A 20,510-nucleotide genomic window follows, 5' to 3' on the forward strand; every position below is an offset into this window, starting at 1 on the left:
GTGTTTTTAGGAAATTATATGTGAGATTGGGTCATGCCACTCCTCTCAGGGATCTGTCAGCTATGTTTATTAAAGAGTTCTGTCATCATGGCTCCTCCTTCTCTCTTGATGCCTCATGATTGTAAATGACAGGAGCAGTGGCATGCAGGCCCTTTCCCTTAAGGAGATACACACATGCACACGCCAATTATCCACCTCACTACTTTAACACTCACATACTCCTCTGTTTGATGTGTACAGTCATTGCTCCCCAAATGCTGTTTAGCCTTATGCACAGAAAGGATCTCATCAAAATCTGCCAACGTTCTTAAGCACTTCATCCACTTCCCTGTGGGTTTAAAGGTATTAGTCCATGCACTAGTTTGGGCCCAGCATTTAGAGAGATCCATTAGCATAGGCGTCCTTGTTGTGCTAGCAACACACTTTGAGATGCTGGGCGACCATATGGTGCTGGGAACCACAAAGTGCATTTGATCCTTTTAATAGCAACCTTTCCTCTGTAGTGGGAAGAAGAAAAGAGACTTGGATTATGGTCCTGGCTTAAACCCAACTCCAAGTTTTCTTTGCATTTTAAAGGCTGCATGCCCTTCACAGTCTTTAGCAGATGCTTGAATTATGCATATTCATTCTTTCTGCTATTATATCTGCTCTGAGATTCTGTCCTGTTTTGGAGAATTTTGTAAAAATTGAAAAAAACATTTATAGATAATTGGTTAGCCTTTACTTGAACCATCTGTCACAATGCCTTCATAATGCTATCCTGGAACTGTATAGATGTAATTTAGGAGTCGGTAATGACTGCCATGAGAGAGAGTGGACCAAAACGCAGCGGAGTTAGTGTTCATCATATTTAATTATTAAAGAACACTATGCAAACAAAACAAGAAAAACCGACAGCCAAACAGTCCTGTCAGGTGAAACACAATGACAGAAACAATTACCCACAAAACCCCAACGGAAAAACATGCACTTATGTGTGACTCCCAATCAACCACAACGAACTTCAGCTGTGCCTGATTGGGAGCCACACACGGCCCAAAACAAAGAAATACAAAAACATAGAAAAAGAACATAGAAAGCCCACCCAATGTAACACCCTGGCCTAACCAAAATAAAGAACAAAAAAACCCTCTCTATGGCCAGGGCGTTACAGAGTCATAACAATGGATATTAGTTGTAGTTGAATATGGGAAATTAATTAGCTATGATGCTGTCATGTCGGGTGTTAGGGATGGATTTAGCTCATTATTGATCAATTGTGAAGTTGTGCGAAATTGTTTTTCTTTTATAAATTAACTTTGTTAGGCCTTGCGCATTTAAAAACCCTATGGAGTTATTTGAAATACTCTCTACACTTCGATTGCACAGGTCCAGGTTGGCCTACTCTTGTATTCAGAACTTCTTAGCAGAACTTCTTAGCATACACAGTATACGCAGTGACAAACACTCTGCAAACCAGCTCTCAGAAACAACCCCCAATCTGTCTTCTTTATTATTTAACCCTTAACAAACCCTGTGCCATCTGCTATTTTAATGAAGGGAGCAGAAGGCTGCCAGACATAGAATCAATCTTGCTGGAAATATTGCATGCATAGACAAGGATCTGCAATGGTCCACAAACCGTTAATTAATTAAGTGCTGTTTCTGGTAGCCCTTATTTTAAGGACCAACCAATAAGTTCCATTGAGTGATCTAACAGGGCTTTGGCAAATAAAAAGCACTAGCCAGACACAATCACTGGCTCACCCAGTTTGTATCCCAGCGCATGACCAGACTAATGATGAGGTTGTCTTGGGGACTGTAGAACATGATGTGAAAAATGCTATAGTGGTACTGGAATTGTTTGCTTAAAAGCATGTCACTCAATTGGTGCTATTGGTGGAAGTAAAGGTCATTTACTTTCAGATATGCCAGTATTTAGTGAATTTGCCCGAACAGTCTGCTGGCGTTGACCGACTCCCTCTTCATGTTTTCCTGTCATTTCGTTCAATTTAATTATGGCTAAAGGAATTTGCAGAGGACATCAGTTATTTTCCCAATCAAATGTTTGACTGTTGCTTAAATGTGTCTGTGCATTTCCCTGCAGAAATGTTGCCCTCACGCTGTTCTGGGCTCTAGACCTAACTGATGGAAACTGTACATTACTAGTATCTACCATCTGTTCAGCCATCAACATGATGAAGCTGTGTGAAGATATTCTCAATCTGAGATCCTTCATCGTGGAACTGATTTAGCATCCTTACTCGAACGCAGGTATCGAGTCCCTAAAGACTGTATTAGCCCACTGAGGTTATATGCACTGTGTGAGCATAGTTCACCCAACCAACTCGTCTACTAATGGTTCAGTTGCTTAGATACTGTACTTATTGATACAGCATTGGTCATGGGGATGCCTTCATCTTCTGTTGTTGTTGCCAATTTAATGTCATATAAAATAAGTGAATAGGCTTAGATTATTGTCATAAAATTAGTCATTGTGTGAGGCTGACCACCTCTTACATTGCGGTGGAAACCTGTGGCTTAGATTGTTTAATTTCTTAGTTGGACTTATTTTACAGTACAGAGTATGTCACTGTTTATGACAATGCCGTTCTTGAGCTGGAAGTCAATTATATGGTTAAATACCTTCTGGTCTTACACTAAACATAAAAAAATATAGAATGTTTCATCAGTTGTGTGTACTCATAAACATGGTCGAGTGCTGCACACTGTATTCTTACATATAGATGAAATTGTTTTCAATGAAAAACCTGCGCAAGCAAACAAGCAAAAAAATTAAATACCCATGATGCTCCTCTGCAGTGGTTTCAAGGGTCAATGTCTCTTGTGTAATAGCCCAACCATCTAAGAGATGAGTGGCTAAAAATAAAACAAGTTTTTGTACCTGAAAATAATGAGGCATTGCGACTGTAAATGTCTCTGAGTGTTTGTGGAGTGCACAGAAATGTGTGGAATGGATCTCCAGTGAGGATGTAGAGGTATTGGCTGGGCTGAGAAACAAGGGAAGTGAGGTGTGTCTTTGTGTATGGTGGTGAGCCAAAGAAACTGGTATTTTACCACTATACATGCTCATGTTTTATAATTATGTGCCAGTATGCAGTGTTACATCATTCAGTTTTAATGTTTTATTCAGAGAATGCACTGGATTTCAGTCACCAGTTAAGCTCTTTGGTAACTAGGCCAATGAGTCAGGAATTACAACCTATTCTCTCAGCTGACACTGATCAGTACAAACATTGTTTGCGGTCAGCAGTGACTGATTTTAAATAAGACGACACACGCAGTAGTACTCATCTGTCTGACCGTGATGTGTGGGTTGACCCCTGAAATGGGTTAACACAGCACTAGAGACAAACGTCCTCAACAGTATGTAGCTGAGCTCTGAGCTTTATTGGTCCTGTCTCCTCTGCTGTGAATTAGCATGGTCCTCTGCAAGCTTCTCCTAGGGAGCCCTCTGCTGTCAATAACCACAGTGTGCTTCCTCCCTCTGCCTGGCCTCCTCCACCTCTTTCTCCTACTCTGTAATGTACACAAATATATTCCCCCACAAAGCCCTGCAGTGCCTGGCCATGTCCCGGAGAGAAAGGTAGGCAGGATTTAAAACCCCCAGTACAGACAAACTGACAGCTTCTCAGGGGCAGGTAAGCAATCTCACTCAGCGCTGGAGGGGAGACTCAGAGGGAGGCAGGAGAGTGGAAAGGACAGGCCGCAGTGTTAACCTGGTGCAAATACAATAATAAAGTTTGGTCAAATGAAGTGGACCTAATTGGGATTTCAACTTATATCTACATTTTAGGAAGGAAATTTAGAGCATTCAACTGGTCTGTGATTGACATTCATATTTAGTAATGATATTTTGGGGCCAATATGGGATCATTGGATGCTAAGCCTATAAAATATCATTCCAGACTGCCTGCATCACTGATGTTAGCATTCCAATGAATAAGTTAGGCTGTTTTTTTTTATTTTGGGAAAGAATTTGAAATTCTCTCTGTTTTCAAATACTGTATAATCACCAACCTACCCCAAAATATTAATGTGGAAGAATAATGAAGTCACGCACTAGTGTATTTCACTTTTCTGAAAGTCTGGTGGAAAGGAATGGACATGTAACCAGCTGGTTTGGTCTGCTGTCTTCCAGGACCTTCACATTGTCATATTTTGTTCCTTCACCTTTCTTTTCCCTTCTTTATGTTGTATGCTTTTGTTCTGCCATCCGTAGAGTGAGGATCCAAAAACAAGGCCATAAATTAGAAATCAGTGGTCTTTTCTGTCTGGAACATTAAACAGGCTTGATGTATGCTTATTACTCACTTCACTCAAATCAATGGTCTAATCTTTTCCCTCTGTGATTGATTTCCCAGCAGCCTACAGAACTTACACTGTAGGTGATTTAATAAACACCAGAAAAGTGCTATAAAATAGGAATACTCGACTAGAATGTTAAAACACCAACCTGGGTAGTATACAGTAGTAAAATACAAGTGTCATTTGAGATTTTCTTTACAACAATTGTTCAACAATAGTCTAGTAGCTCAAATGTAAACACATTGTGTTTAGCTACAGCTTCCAATCTTCTATGTCCCACAGTCATGTTCCAGAGGTCCAGCCCAGAGTGGGGAGTGTGTCCAGCCCCTAGTTATCACCAGTAATGTGGACTGAAGACAGAGGTCTGTGGTGTCCAGCCTGGGTCTATGGACCACCCATAGAGAGGGGGCCAGTGGCCTGGCTGTCCCCAGCCTGGGTGACCCTGGGGGCTGGCCGGGGGAAACAGTAACCCTCAGCACCCATCACAGGTGTCTATGTCACTGAGCACACTAACTGGGGTCAGCGTCTAACAGACTCCTCACAAAGAAGCGGGCCAATTGCTTTTCTCTGCTAAGGCCAGAGTAGGTCAGGCGGAAGAAACACTGCTGATAAGTGACCTTTTCTCATTCCCTGCATTCTGCTGGAATGGGTCAACCAATGGACTACATGCAGAATGCTGACTGACTGACTGAGTGCACCTCTGATATCAGTCTATGTAATACACCGTGGGATATGCGTTGCTCAGTAAAGGTTGATTAGATAGGGTGGTCAGCTGTGCGAGTATTGAATTCTGTCTAGATATGGAGCAAGATATGGAACAATGTGTTGCCTTGTTGCATCCAATGCAGAGGGCTTAGAAAGCTACCAACTGAGAGTGGAACCAAATCATTGAGTCGATTGGCAATGGCAGTCTAAAGCTGGTAAAGGATATAACTGAACTAACAGTTGTGGTTCAGTGCATTGATGAGCACACTGTTTCTTGCAGGGAGTAAAACAACAACAACAACAACAACAACAAATACAACAACAACATACTTTATTATTTTATGAGTACTATTCAGCATGGGATTCACTCAAGTAGTCATTTGTAACACATTTAACTGTGTTTGCATCCAGTACTACAGGCTTTAAACTGTGTTCTGCTGTTTATTTAGATGACAGCAGAGGTCATTCTTCGACTCGTCAATGATCCAGTACTTCCATTCTATCCTCTTGATATCGCCCTGGATGTTCAGAATAAACTCAAAGGTAAGACACAATCTTGTTTATTCTATCCTTTGGCGTTTCATGATATTGCATGAATGAAGGACTTTTTCAGCCATCATTGAATTTGTACTACTATGTTATTATCTTCGACTGAATCAAACATGCATGACAAAACAACAATGAACAATGTAACTATTGTGCAATACCCACATCGGAGTGAAGTGAATGAAGCATCTATTGGTGCTCTGGTTGTTTTCTGAGCCACGTGGGTCTATGCAGTGACATAACTCATATCTGCAGTCCACCCACCCAGCCAGCCAGCACCAGGCCACAGCAGGTCCCCCTCTCCCTCCTTCTCTCTCTCTCTCTCTCTCTCTCTCTCTCTCTCTCTCCCATAAGAATGATTTAGAGGCAGATCATCTGTTTAGGTGGACATATCGATCGCCTCTATCACGCCTCATGAGTCCAATGCCAAGTGACCTTGATTTTTGCATTTGTAAAATTTAAATCCTGGCTGGGTCATCTTTCTTTTCGCTAGCCTTGGACTCGACTGCCTCTTTCGTCTCAGACCTGAGTTCTGTTATGTCACACAGGATGAGAATGAACATTTGACAAAGCCAGGAAGGGGTATTTCATCTCACCACTACTTCATCAAACAATCCAATAGCTTGGGTTTTCACTCCCTCCCTCCCGCCCTCCCTCCCAAAGGCTCAATGTATTTTTAAAGAAAGTTAGAATTGGATATAGCCTATACTTTAAAAGCAATTAATGATAATGCAGACTTACAGACCTCTTTGGTTTACTTTACTGTCACCTCTCATGGACTTTTAGAGGTAACTGATAAATGGGACTTCCTACCCTCATCTTGACCTTGTGCATCAGAGGTGTAATTTGGTTGTAATGTTAAATATTCATGCAGACAGAGCGAGCGTAGGACAGGTGAGGTGCATAATCACCACATAATCTTGTCTCTCCTGGCTCAGTGTCCATAAAACTGTGTCCTAGTAGTTATATATCAGCTCAACCATATTCCCATTGCTCTGCATAGTCACTGTCTACTGAATTACACACAGGTGGTGCACCGTGTATGATTAGAAATGCTGTATCATTGGTTTCAAATATTTGATTACTTTAAGGTAGTTTCCGTTATTGTAATAATTTCACACAAAAGGTATAACGCTTAATTTTCCATATTTTTGTCATTCTGTATTTGATTGAAGGTACCATTTTACACTGAGTTAACATTTTGTGGTGTTCATACAGTGCTCATACATGTGGTGCTCATACAGCCATGGCACTGTAGAGAATCTGTTGATACAGTGGGTCTTCATCATGGCCAATAAGCATTTAAACCACAAATGAGGTTTCTATCTCGCAATTCACTCTGCATTGCAGACAGCTGCTAAGACAGTGAAACACTGATATGTATAACTTACTCATGATGCCTCATTGTGGGAAGCACTGCGGTTCCGCTTCTTTATCCAAGACTAATGTCCACAAACGAGGCGGCTCTGTGATTGAGATGGAATGATTACCTGGCCGTGGTCTCTCCCGTCGCAGGGTCAGGGAACTAATGCCTTTAGAAGCCCAGTCGCAAACAGGTTGAATTAAATATAGAATGCTTTTATCTTTGTGGTTAAAAATAAAGAAGTAAGATGGGAGAGAGGTAAATAAATAATTTTAGGTTTCTGGGTTGATCCCTGGATTTTAGCCCAGCCTCATGCTGTTTTGGGATTGGAACAGTAAATGGATTTTCAGACACCACATAAAATTGCACTATTCATGAGGAGGAGTAATGGATTGTCTGAGATCAAACAGGCAAGGCTAATTGAAACCTTTAAAATCTTTTGTTCACTTTTTATTCAAAATGAACGATTTGGTAACTTGCATTTTTTCAGAAGTACAGTAGCTGCACTTTGAAGCCAATCAGTTCTGGAAAAGGAAAAAATGGTATGTGTGTGTGTGTGTATGTGTGTGCGTGCATTTGTGCGTGCGTGCGTGTGTGTGTGTGTATGCGTGTGTGCCAAACATTTTTAAAGGTGGCTTCCTGAGTTGTGTTTAGATCTCTCCATCAAATCTCGGCAGGGTCTATGCCAACACAATCGTCTCTCCACGTCCCTCCGTGTCAGAATGTGTGATAGATTACAGCAATCCTCCCACATATTTCATAACTCCTATTCCCTCAGTAGGGAGAAAGACATTTACATTTGTAGAAGGGAACAGCTTTCTTTGGATATTTTTATCCTGTCTTTTCTCTCCTTTATTCCCTGAGTAGTTGCATGGTGTACATATTCTCCTGTGACTCTCCCACTCAATGCCATGCCCCAGCCTTGCTCTCATCTAACAAACACCAAAGAGAAGTGAAATGGAGAAAAAGCAGGCTTTAACGGAGCCACATATAAGCATGCAGCACACGGCCACAGTCAAGGTTATTTTCACTTACGCATAATGGAACGGAAAACTTTCGATGTGGCGACTAGCTTATTAGCAAACACTATTTAGACATGTTGTGACATTGATATTTCCCATGTTTTTCTCTCTAGTGCTTGACTAGGATTCATGCATATAGTGGTGAAACAACAAATGTTAACCTGATATTTCATATGTGTTACAGAAATATTGAGGTGAACATTTTTATAACAAATATGTTTCTGTGTAAGGGACAAACCAATTCATTTGAATGTAATAATCGGCACATCAATTTTTCAGCCATCCACAAATGTTGTTGACATGATTTAAAAACAGAGCAAGAGAAACGTGTCTGTACAGGTGACAGCCGAGGACAGTGCATTTTTGGAAGTCTATAATTTAATGCCTAAGAAGCAGCCATGTCATGCTGTTCATATACAGTGGGGGGAAAAAGTATTTGATCCCCTGCTGATTTTGTATGTTTGCCCACTGACAAAGAAATGATCAGTCTATAATTTTAATGTTAGGTTTATTTGAACAGTGAGAGACAGAATAACAACAAAAAAAATCAGAAAAACGCATGTCAAAAATGTTATAAATTGATTTGCATTTTAATGAGGGAAATAAGTATTTGACCCCCTCTCAATCAGAAAGATTTCTGGCTCCCAGGTGTCTTTTATACAGGTAATGAGCTGAGATCAGGAGCACACTTTTAAAGGGAGTGCTCCTAACCGCAGCTTGTTACCTGTATAAAAGGCACCTGTCCACAGAAACAATCAATCAATCAGATTCCAAACTCTCCACCATGGCCAAGACCAAAGAGCTCTCCAAGGATGTCAGGGACAAGATTGTAGACCTACACAAGGCTGGAATGGGCTACAAGACCATCGCCAAGCAGCTTGGTGAGAAGGTGACAACATTTGGTGCGATTATTCGCAAATGGAAGAAACACAAAAGAACTGTCAATATCCCTCGGCCTGGGGCTCCATGCAAGATCTCACCTCGTGGAGTTGCAATGATCATGAGAACGGTGAGGAATCAGCCCAGAACTACACGGGAGGATCTTGTCAATGATCTCAAGGCAGCTGGGACCACAGTCACCAAGAAAACAATTGGTAACACACTACGCCGTGAAGGACTGAAATCCTGCAGCGCCCGCAAGGTCCCCCTGCTCAAGAATACATATACATGCCCGTATGAAGTTTGCCAATGAACATCTGAATGATTCAGAGGACAACTGGTGAAATTGTTGTGGTCAGATGAGACCAAAATGGAGCTCTTTGGCATCAACTCAACTCGCCGTGTTTGGATGAGGAGGAATGCTGCCTATGACCCCAAGAACACCATCTCCACCGTCAAACATGGAGGTGGAAACATTATGCTTTGGGGATGTTTTTCTGCTAAGGGGACAGGACAACTTCACCGCATCATTTGACGGGGCCATGTACTGTCAAATCTTGGGTGAGAACCTCCTTCCCTCAGCCAGGGCATTGAAAATGGGTCGTGGATGGGTATTCCAGCATGACAATGACCGAAAACACGGCCAAGGCAACAAAGGAGTGGCTCAAGAAGAAGCACATTAAGGTCCTGGAGTGGCCTAGCCAGTCTCCAGACCTTAATCCCATAGAAAATCTGTGGAGGGAGATGAAGGTTCAAGTTGCCAAACGTCAGCCTTGAAACCTTAATGACTTGGAGAAGATCTGCAAAGAGGAGTGGGACAAAATCCCTCCTGAGATGTGTGCAAACCTGGTGGCCAACTACAAGAAACGTCTGACCTCTGTGATTGACAACAAGGGTTTTGCCACCAAGTACTAAGTCATGTTTTGCAGAGGGGTCAAATACTTATTTCCCTCATTAAAATGCAAATCATTTTATAACATTTTTGACATGCGTTTTTCTGGATTTTTTGTTGTTGTTATTCTGTCTCTCACTGTTCATATAAACCTACCATTAAAATTATAGACTGATCATTTCTTTGTAAGTGGGCAAACGAACAAAATCAGCAGGGGATCAAATACTTTTCCCCCCCACTGTAGTATGAATGTAACTCATAAATGGTGAGCAGTGCAATCTAACCTGACGGTCATTATGTAACACTATATGGTCACATATTTAACCAAAATGTAATTTATTCATAATGACACATGTAAATGTGTCACTTTGTTTTTATTTTCTAATGAGCATATCATTCTCTGAATAAGTTGTAATTAGTGACACTCAATTAGAGTATCCCTACATACATGGCAGGGGGGGCTTTTTTATGAATCTTTAATTACTACTGAATAATTGAATGTTCTACTGATATGTCGACTCTAAGCAGTGACATTGCCTTAATGTCCAATTGGTTCTGGCTGTTGTAAGACTCTGACTAACAGACCCATATCCATATCTGATTTTGTGACAAGCGCAGAGTAAAATGAATCGAAAATAGTTCTGAACTAGTTTTACTTTGTTGTAATTGAGTGGTGAGATTGGGCTAGGGATAAGGATATCGAAGGTAGTTGCAGTAGTGTAAGAGAGGTTTCTTAGATTTTAGCCAACCAAACATCATCCACCTCCACCTTTTACCCGTAACAGCCAATCCCTGCCCTGTGTCTGTGTTGATGTACTATAGATGATCCCCTGAGGACCCCCAGACTGCTGGCAGCAGCTGCCTCCCTCAGAGAGAGCTCAGCCTTCCTCCAGTCTGAGACCATGCGTCCAGCCAATGACCCCAAAGAGAGGGACCCCTCCCATGTCCGCATGCTGAACGACGTGCTCCGGGACCTGGAGAAGAGCTTCTTGGTCCCCCAGCCCCCTCCAGGTGTCTACAGGTAGGTAGAGCAGATTGTACTGTATGTGCTAGGCTAGCATACCATCCCTCTATTACCTGAAGACATTTTGTGAAGGAAGAGTGTGAGCTGCTTTGAAAATCTGGGCACAATATGCTAGCTAATTACAAAGCTCTCAAATGCCTTGTGGCATTCATTAAACATGATCTATTAAATGTGATCAGTCAATTAAGTCAATAATGGTGACCATGGGAACTATACATTTTACACTTTTTATGAAGTCACTTTTCAATCCACCTGGAGCCCATCTATTGAGTGTGATTAGAGTGTGCACCATTGTTTCTTATTGAATGGAAGACCAGCGAGGAACATTACCGACTGCACATCACTGTGAATCTCTATAATTACCTTTAGCTAGCTAGTTTTTCATGAATGGGTATGCCTCCCTCAGAGCCAGCACAGTTGTAGTGTAATGTAATGTTTGTTTTTATAATTTGAATGCACATCTAATTGCACTAAGCTGCCATTAGAACCAAAGCACAAAAATTGAATTCAACTGTTCAATAATCCTCAAGAAACATTGCTGTTTAATTGGCTCCCTAATAACGAAGTATCCTTTTCTCAGAAATCTACAGTACATGCCACAATCTACATTTGTCTATTTCTTTGTTTTGTCTGAATGTAATTAACTGAGCTAACCACTGTGGTTTTACTAGCTTTAGATCAGTCTAATCCTACAAAAGGCAGTATAATGACTTCCTTCCTACTGCCTCTAAAGCTGGAGACAGGGCTGGGAGACTTGGTGATGCTGGGTTTGACGTGAGCCTTGCACAGGAGTACATTTATATTGGTGGAGCATATACAGTACAGTAGATAGGGGAGCTGTTGTGCTGATGGGCGGGTCATGGTGTGTGTGGAGGGAAGGATTTCAGATGCATTAGAATGTTCATGGCATTACTGTAATTTGCATGAGGATGATAGGTCAGGTGAGATGCTACATGACACAGAGCTATAACAAGAGGTGACTAATCAACATACATAGATATGTAGTATACATATTCCCAATTCCCTGTGCTGACCATGGGAAATGCAATATTTTTTTCCTGTGAGTGTTGAACCTGTCTGACTCCCACCAATCGTGTTGTTGTTTGTTTAATTACTTCGTACAGACGCCGAGTATACCACACGAGAAACTGCAGTTGTCAAAGTGACATGTGATTGTAATCAGATGGTAATCAGCATATCCTGGTGTGATGAGATTTAAATTAGATCAAGGTGTATGAAATAGATCAGGTGCTCTGGGCCCTTACAAGCCAGTATCTAGTCATTACTGCACTCTGAGCACACACCCTGTTACTGCTGGGAATTAGTCCCAACTGACTGGCCCCTCTGTTTCCCCACTGTGCTGTGTGTACACTTATTACCCAGACCACTAATGGGAATTCATGCCCTTTGTCTGAGAGAAACGTAGCTGAGTGGTGTTCCTAATAGTTAGAGGAGAGGAAACAGAAACAGCATGCCAGGAAGCACATAGTGAAAAGGATGAGCTGAACTTCCTCACCTCAGGTTTCGTAAATAATCAATTCCTGTCAAATGCAATCAAAGATTTGATCACGGTTCAGACTGACTTATTAAATTATGATTACTAGGAAACAGATACTGATACATACAATACTGTACTGTCAATCTGGTATCCCCCAAAGCACTGTGAGGCATTGGAGACAGCTGTGAATTATTTGACCAGGCTGAGACAGAGGAGATGGATGGCATTAAAAAGCACTCTGTAAGGCCTGAGAGAGTGGCTAAAACAAACGTCTTCATGCTGTCAGCAAGGAATTGATGTTCTGTGACTGACACCGGGGGAACAGACTAGTGTAGTTAAACCTAGTTTGTTCTGTTGTGCAGGAGAATTCTTTCTCCATTTAAAAAGTATGCAGTGTTACAAGGGACTTGAGATCAATATTAGATATCCTTACACTTGGAGGGATTTCACCATGCAGCCTTTCTGACAACAATAATGCCTTACATTTCAAAACTGCTTTGACCTACAGTATAAAAGTAAGCGCCTGCTCAAGGGCAAGAAATAGTATTGAGGGCTAATATATTATGTATGTGTATGTGTATGTGGGTGCATGTATGTAAATTGAGAACCAATTGATGTTCACATTTTTATTACTACAACATCATGTTGAAATTTCAGAAAGACACAAGTTATAAGAACTTTAGTGAACTCGTTTGTCCTTGGCACTGCAGCATGAGTGGCCTTGAGAGATGGATCAAGTTCTGCATGAGACCCTGTGCAGTAGTTCACTCTTCAGTCAACAGCCTATCCTAGGCCCTGTGGGGGTAGTCTAATTTATTCACATGAATGAAGCTCAACCATACCTTTTAGGGGAACACAAAATGGTTCTCTAATTATTCCTCAGTCAGCCTCAAAAGGACCTGAAAGTTAAAAAGCGTTTCTCATCCACAGAAAAGAGGAGCTTAATCACTGTATAAACTCAAGCCTGAAGGTCATGATGGCAGGCTAACCTGTTTACATATGAAGAATTGCCTTATTTATTTTGCTTAGGGTCTGTTCAGCCAGTTTCCAAAGAAATCAATGTGCGATTCAGATGCATGAAGAGGAACGATCCAAAAGCGGCTAATTTTTTACCTACAAATGACTACACCATGGCCTGTAGCATGAAATGTATCTGACTGCTGTTTAGTTTTGAGATTCTAAACTAGATTGATTCTTGCTACTGTGTCCAGATGGGGCCAAGGGGATGTGTGAAAGATGGAGAAACAGGTAGATAGACAGGGAAGGTTTTGTGTTTCCAACAGTATTGTGTAACCTATATTTGACAGAAAACAGGGTGTGACAAGATCATTTTGTATGTACAATATCTCTCACAGTGTCAAGCAATTATACAGTAAGTATTATTAATGAAGAGGTTGGTTTTTTTACAGGAAAATCAGCAGTTAGTGAATGTGAATACTTACCTGTGGTCTGTTTGTTCCCCTGTGATCCAGGAACCTGTTGTACAGTCTGAATGGGAAGGTCCCCCAGTTCTCCATACTGAAGTACCCCCTGGATCCACTAAAACACAACGCTGTAAACAAGTCTTTGTCGCTGATAATAAACGCCATCAATTCAGCTGAAAAACTCATTCGCTGTGGGCTTGACCTCTTTGAAAACAGTCCAGATGACACAAATTGACCCAACGAATCCAATCAGCCAAGGTTAGAGGCACTGTGTGGCTGCACTGCCTAGACCAATGGTATCTGCATACTTGTCTCAGATACCTAAGTTCACTCTGTACAATGAAGTGTGGCACATTTTTTTTTGACAAAGAGATCACACTAAAGCAATATGAAGAGACCGGGACACCTTCTTGCACTACTCTTCTTGAGCGCCTACTGTGTTCAGGTTTATGAAACATTCAATAAGCAATGTTGATTTCTTATAGATCCTTTTGGCTGTCAATGAAAGTGCTGGGCTATCCATGATGTCCTAATGCCTCATTTATACATGTCTGTCTGGCTGTCTGGAACAACGCCAGACAGGCAGGCACGTATAAACTGAGAACGTGAAGAAGCACTGGAACACAGGAGTGAGCTAAATCTACAAGACAGAACGATTCACAACCACGCAGAGATTGATAGATAAACATGCATTTTGAAGTGAGTAATGCGTCACTGACTACAGCATGTTTTTACACGAGTGGATAAACACTATAAGGCCAGCTGGATGTGTTTATGCTCATATGCACTATTGGACAATCTCTGCCTCTGTCTAAACATTCAAACAAAACATACAGTATGACACCATTCCATGCTCTTAGTTCTGCTGAAAGCACAGCAACCCTCTGTTCTGCTCTCATTGTGCCTTGTGATTTTCTACAGGCAAGGCAAATGTGTATCTATGACAGAGCAGAGGAGAACATGATGTTTGGATTATAGTAAGTGTGTGAGAAATTTGCTATATGTACAGAGGCATGATTGGTGAGGTAAACAGTGACAGCGGTGTGACATGGCCTGTTTTGACAGTTGACATGCTCAACCATACTTCTTATACTAGTCATACGCATTACCGTCTTGACTGCAGACACAAGCTGGCTTTAAGGATGCTTAAATTTGATTTGATTTTGATTTGAAGTCCCTGAAAACTGCATTTTGTATGATTATATTTTTCAGTGTCTCATGCACTATATGATTGAATCCAATAACCAGCACAGTAAAGTGCTCTCTACCAGATGTGTGCTTTGATTGGATGTTTTTTTTCTTCTACTTTGATGTATTGAAAAATAATAATTCATCTTTGATAATGTCTCGTACCCAAAGTGAAATGTGATATCCGTATTTTTCTAATAACTCTGAATTACTTGGAGTCCTCCAATGATCAATGTTATTAAAAACAGGCAAGTCTCTGCAATACTTTGATATAGAAGCAATGGCAATACCAATGGACAAGAGTAGTGTGGTTGTCTACAAAACAAACCTCACTTTCCCTATTTGTACATACCGTAAGGATGGACTGATGATGAAATGTGTAGTATTACAGTAGCTGTTATTTGACTTAACTTATTTGTTATGCTTTGTTCATGGTAGACTTCTTCATGTGTTATTTTTGCATGAGCGTTGACATTCATTGGGATGAATCTTGTCTTTGAGGCAGCGCTGAGCGATTTCCACTACAAGGGCTCGAGGCAAAGTCAAGATTGTCTATATTATATCGTACAAATTATTATCATTTTTTTTTTTATCACTTTTTGGTCTTAATTTAAGGCTAGAGTTAGGCATAAGGTTAGCAGTGTGGTTAGGGTTAGGTTTAAAATCAGATTTTATTACATTGTGGCTGTGCCAGCTAGTGACAACCCTTCAGAGCTGCCTCCAGCACATCAATCATACCAATAAATGACAACCTGCATATTGCAATGTACGTAATTTCTTTTGCTTATTTTTTGAGGGTTTAAGTGATATTTTCTTAATTGCAGGGTTATGATATGCTGTTGTGTCCATCTCAAGGATAAATGTGGATTTTGAAGGTAGTGGAACTGTCCCCAAAAGTCTCCTATGCCAATGTAATCCTTTGTCCTTCATCATTATTGTCATCGTTATAAGACATTTGCACTAGAGATTGTGTTTTTGATAACGTTTTTACAAATTTGTGATATAAAGGTCACTGGAATTCATAATAAGGGTTTAATGATATTTTGTAAAACAATTGTACTTGACTTAACTTTTCAAAAGAAATGGAATGGCTATTTAGGAACACTTCATTCAGGGACTACAATATTAGCTAAGCTTTAAATTATGTACGTGCCTTTATTTGAAAATCATGAATGCTTTAGGAAAGGTTCTTAGGCTGATGTCAATTGTACATGTGTACATTGTTATTTTGCTTGAATAGAGGAATCTGTTTGATTTCGATACCAAAAATTAAGTGTGTGCTGTATACAACCCTATTAGTTTAGGATTAATTCAACAACAGTAGGCCTACTACATTTTTAGTGGCATGAAAATAATGAGAAATTATAAAAAGCCAGTTGTCTCATTCCTTCAAGTTGGTCAATTAATAATCTTCTGAGGACTTCTTCGGAGGACCATTACATAACTTTACTACAGGATTTGTATTCATTTATTTTATCATTAAGAAGCTGACATTGTTCATGCATAGTAGCATATAAAATGCCCTTTATAACAGGTGAATGTTTTTTTGTTACATAAAAAAAGTTTTTTATAAGGTAACAGCAACAAGCCTTTGGTATGAGTTATCTGGAAGCATGGTAAGTATGGAAGTAGCTCCATCATTCACTGTAGTATGAAATGGCAGATTGTTATGCACTTGCTGTACCTCCAAATATAGTAGGTTTTAGTTGGACCATGAGCTTCAAATAGGCTATATCAAATGTCTTCAATTGTTCAGTTATTTATGTGATGCTTTGTACAATCATATAATATTACACAAGTTAGATGTGTTGCATGATGTGTTGCATGAAATACTGCATTGACTGGCATGAATATTGTATGTATTTGCACTAAGCATCTTGATTGTGAGTTTACCCAGTCTTATATTGTTGTAAATTGTGATCATGTCTCTAGTCTCTTAAGTAATAGGTATCAGGGTTTTGGCCACTTGAAATTCCTTTGGGATTTGTTTCTTTAAATATCTCTTAATATAGCTGGTCAAGCAGGAACTATCATGTATTGAATCCCCATGTCATTGGTATCATATGCAATAAACGCTACATTGGCATGATCTTGTTGTTCTTTTACAGTATTTTATATGTTAAAGAGTTTTAAAGACAGGGAAAATGACTGCCAAACATTACTGCCATCATCAAAGGTGTTATAGGAAAATGGCAATTTGAGGAAGTGCTTAGTTGTATTATTATGTAGGCTGTAAGTCTGTTTATCCAATGAAGGAATACATGGAATGGTTGACATCTACATGGAAATAGTTCAGTTTCAGTTTTAGTGTTATGCATTATTAACTGAATTCATTCATCACAGTTGTGAAATATTTTCGTTAACACTATACAATTCCTCAATTATTGGTTATTACAATGGTTTGGTATTGGGAAAAGTCCATTGCGTCTATTGATAACTCCCTTGGTATGATATTACAAGTTTTTTAGTATGTTGTAAATATTCTATATGAAATGTGCTATAATTTACTCCCCTAGTCTAATAAAAGGGAGGTTTAAAAGTAACCTTTATGATCCGTTATCTTTCTGCTCATGTATTTGATGTAAACGGAATTAACCGATTAAGGTTTTTATGACAATTTGCAGCATAATTCAATGAAAGATCTCCAGAGACCACCGAATTGGTCTGAAACTTCCCCCAAGCGAAGTTTCACTGTGTTAACCGAATATTGCATTATCCGATATGGCGTCGCTGTCCATGGTATTGGAAGTGGTAAACTATGTAGCCTACCTAATTGACGTTATAATTTTAGGATTTTCACCCAGTGTATACTCCACTAGACCGCCTTGGTAAATGTAATGTCGTATTCCTTATCAACGTGTCTCAATTATACCACAAATAAGGTGTCCTATTTACATATGGATGCGCCTGATAGCAAACATCCCCGCGCACGCGCTTAGCACTGCTCTGATCCCAGGTGCAGTGGATTTAGTACTGGTAGGAGAAGGACGACGAAATGATGGCGACCGCCGCAGAAGAAATATTTCAAAGCCCATGTCCCATTTCTGAGCGCCATGTCACGACTATGTCCATCAAAATTACGCGGAAAAACCAGGATAAACCCTGGAAATTGAGATTAATTTACCTGCAGTGCTGTGAGTATCAGACAAAAAACAGCATTTGAATGGATGTTGAAAACCGCGACAGGATGTTTTTCCGTGATAATTTCACCCCACGCCGACAGACAATTAAATAGCATGAATGCACCTGGTCCATTTCACTAATTAAAACTTCACTTTGTACGCTCAGTCAAATAGGTTGTGGTAAATGTAGGAAAGCAGTCGCTAAAAACATTGTACTGCTGGTCTGTGAAATCATCATGCCACTGCACAACCCTACTGGATGCTGATGCGCACTAGAGCTTGTTCCTGGCCATTTCAGTACGTTTTCGTGGCTCCTCATCATGCGTAGGCAAGCCTAGACGGACCATAACAAAGGCGATTCATAAAGCTAATCGTTTTTTATTTATTTTTACAGTCACTGTAGCTAAAACCTTAGAGATTAATATTAAACACATATGAAACACAATTTTACACACACTGACTGAGATTAGATCATTCCAATGCTTAAACCTCCATTATGGTGGGTTTGGAAATGCAGCTCTTATTGTATTCAAGCTTCTTGTCTTTCAGGGAGTGTCATTTTGAAGTCGCACTTACAACAGCTGAAAGTAAAAGGACATAAAAAGACTGATAACACATCATTTGTAGTTATAAACTACCATATGTGTGAATCCAAATTGTAGATGTGAGAATATTAAACAGGATGTGATGATGACAAAGTAATAACAGTTTGATGAAAAGGATGTCAGGCCAAGAACGACCCCAAATAATTTACACAAGTGTTTCTAACATGTATGTTGTATATCCATCCGGTTGTAAGTTTTTTTATTTATTGCAACAATAAGTTCTGCAAGCATTTCTGTAACTCGTCTGTTATGAGTTTCTAACCAGAGGTTTGCACAAGCCCATCTAGGGATTGAATAGCCCAGGGCAGGATGCACCAGTAGGTGCTGCTAGATGTAATGAATATACCTTTATCTACCGGGATCTGAAATATTTATGAACAACCTTGTGCACCATGTCAATAGATAGTCTATAACTGCTTGTTTATTTACAAGACACTAGGGTAGACAATTTGTAGTTTTGCCCCTTGCCTTATTGGGCATGATAGTTTGTCATGTTGGGTCAATCCCACCTATTGTTAAAGTAAATATGAAAGGAGTTTGGCCAAATACTCTAAATACGAATGAAACATTCATGTAAATCATGTATTGATGTCAATGGCAGGTTTGCATGAAGAGTTATGAACATATTGGCTATCTCAAGTTAGGATTCGGTGTGTAACGTTTCTGTCTCACATTTTTCTAGATTTTATGTCAATTGCAACCATACTGGGAACTGGAATCTTAGGTGAGTTGTACTCAGGGGGGAACGTCTGCTTCTGTCATTGTTGCCACGGATGTTCAAGGCAGACCGTGGTACTGCAGGTATTGTTAGCAGAAAACAGGATCCCAATTATAGTGAATGGAAAAATGTCAAATTTCGTGGTCAATCTTCGTGTAAATAAAAAAATGTTTATTAGAGAATAATGGTCCCAATAATTGCTTTTAATATACCAGATGTATATCCTTAAACTAATTATTTGAAAATCACACACCGAAGAAGATAAAAGGATAATTAATGGGAGCCTGCAGTACCTCGGTTGGCCTTCAATTTGAGTTACTCATTGAGAGGGGGCACAACTGAGCTAGCCTGCAACATCACTTCCGGGAGTAGCTCAAACTACGCATGTTATGTCTCCATGAGACGCCATCTTAACTGACTTCATTTGGCTTCAATGCGCTATTGAGGCCTCACATAGGAATGAATGATTCATATATACAGTCATTGGTTGTACCAGAGTCATATTCTATTTATGAACAGAACGTATTGTCTTTTGCGAAATTATTCATACAGCGGTTTATGACCTGTAGGGCATGAAATATATAAAAATCATATTCAAATCAAATTTTATCACAGGAGGTTGGTGGCACCTTAATTGGGGAGGTATCAGTGGAATGGCATCAAATTCATCCAACACATGGTTTCCATGTGTTTTATGTCATTCCATTAACTCCATTCCAGCCATTATTATGAGCCATCCTCCCCTCAGCAGCCTCCACTGAATTTAATATATCTAAATGAAAAATTCTGATTTCAGTGATAAATTATAGACTGTTCATGATTACTTTTGTAACTATGTACTTTTATAACTGAAATTATGTACATTATATTGCAGGACTTCCTGTCACAATAGCACATGCAGGACTCATGCCTTTCCTGGTCTCCTTTATAATTGGTTTCTTTGTGCAGGTGAGTTTAATGTTGTTTACTGGAACATAATGGCCACGTAAGTACTGTGTTAGCTTAGCGCCATTGTAGTATATGAGTGCTCCCGGGTGGTGCAGCGGTCTAAGGGACTACATCTCAGTGCAAGAGTCGTCACTACAGTCCCTGGTTCAAATCCAGGCTGTATCACATCCGGCAGTGATTGGGAGTCCCATAGTGCGGCGCACAATCGGCACAGCATCGTCCAGGTTTGGCTGGGGTAGGCCGTCATTGTAAATAAGAATTTGTTCTT

General features: G+C 40.1%; 2 protein-coding genes across 2 annotated transcripts in view; both read left to right on the forward strand.

Moving 5' to 3' along the window:
- naaladl2 (N-acetylated alpha-linked acidic dipeptidase like 2) overlaps positions 1-16,938 on the forward strand; it is a 291,011-nt gene extending 274,073 nt beyond the window's left edge. The window contains exons 12-14 of the mRNA XM_014216734.3: positions 5,463-5,556; positions 10,538-10,736; positions 13,710-16,938. Coding sequence (XP_014072209.1) covers positions 5,463-5,556; positions 10,538-10,736; positions 13,710-13,896 — 480 coding nt within the window. The 3' untranslated portion in view covers positions 13,897-16,938. The remainder of the gene's footprint in view (positions 1-5,462; positions 5,557-10,537; positions 10,737-13,709) is intronic.
- Positions 16,939-17,820: 882 nt separating this feature from the next.
- si:ch211-51h4.2 (uncharacterized) overlaps positions 17,821-20,510 on the forward strand; it is a 108,903-nt gene continuing 106,213 nt past the window's right edge. The window contains exons 1-3 of the mRNA XM_014216738.3: positions 17,821-17,983; positions 19,259-19,300; positions 20,169-20,242. Coding sequence (XP_014072213.3) covers positions 17,845-17,983; positions 19,259-19,300; positions 20,169-20,242 — 255 coding nt within the window. The 5' untranslated portion in view covers positions 17,821-17,844. The remainder of the gene's footprint in view (positions 17,984-19,258; positions 19,301-20,168; positions 20,243-20,510) is intronic.

This window comes from Salmo salar, chromosome 10 (genome assembly GCF_965601325.2).
Source record: "Salmo salar chromosome 10, fSalSal1, whole genome shotgun sequence".
NCBI lineage: Eukaryota > Metazoa > Chordata > Actinopteri > Salmoniformes > Salmonidae > Salmo > Salmo salar.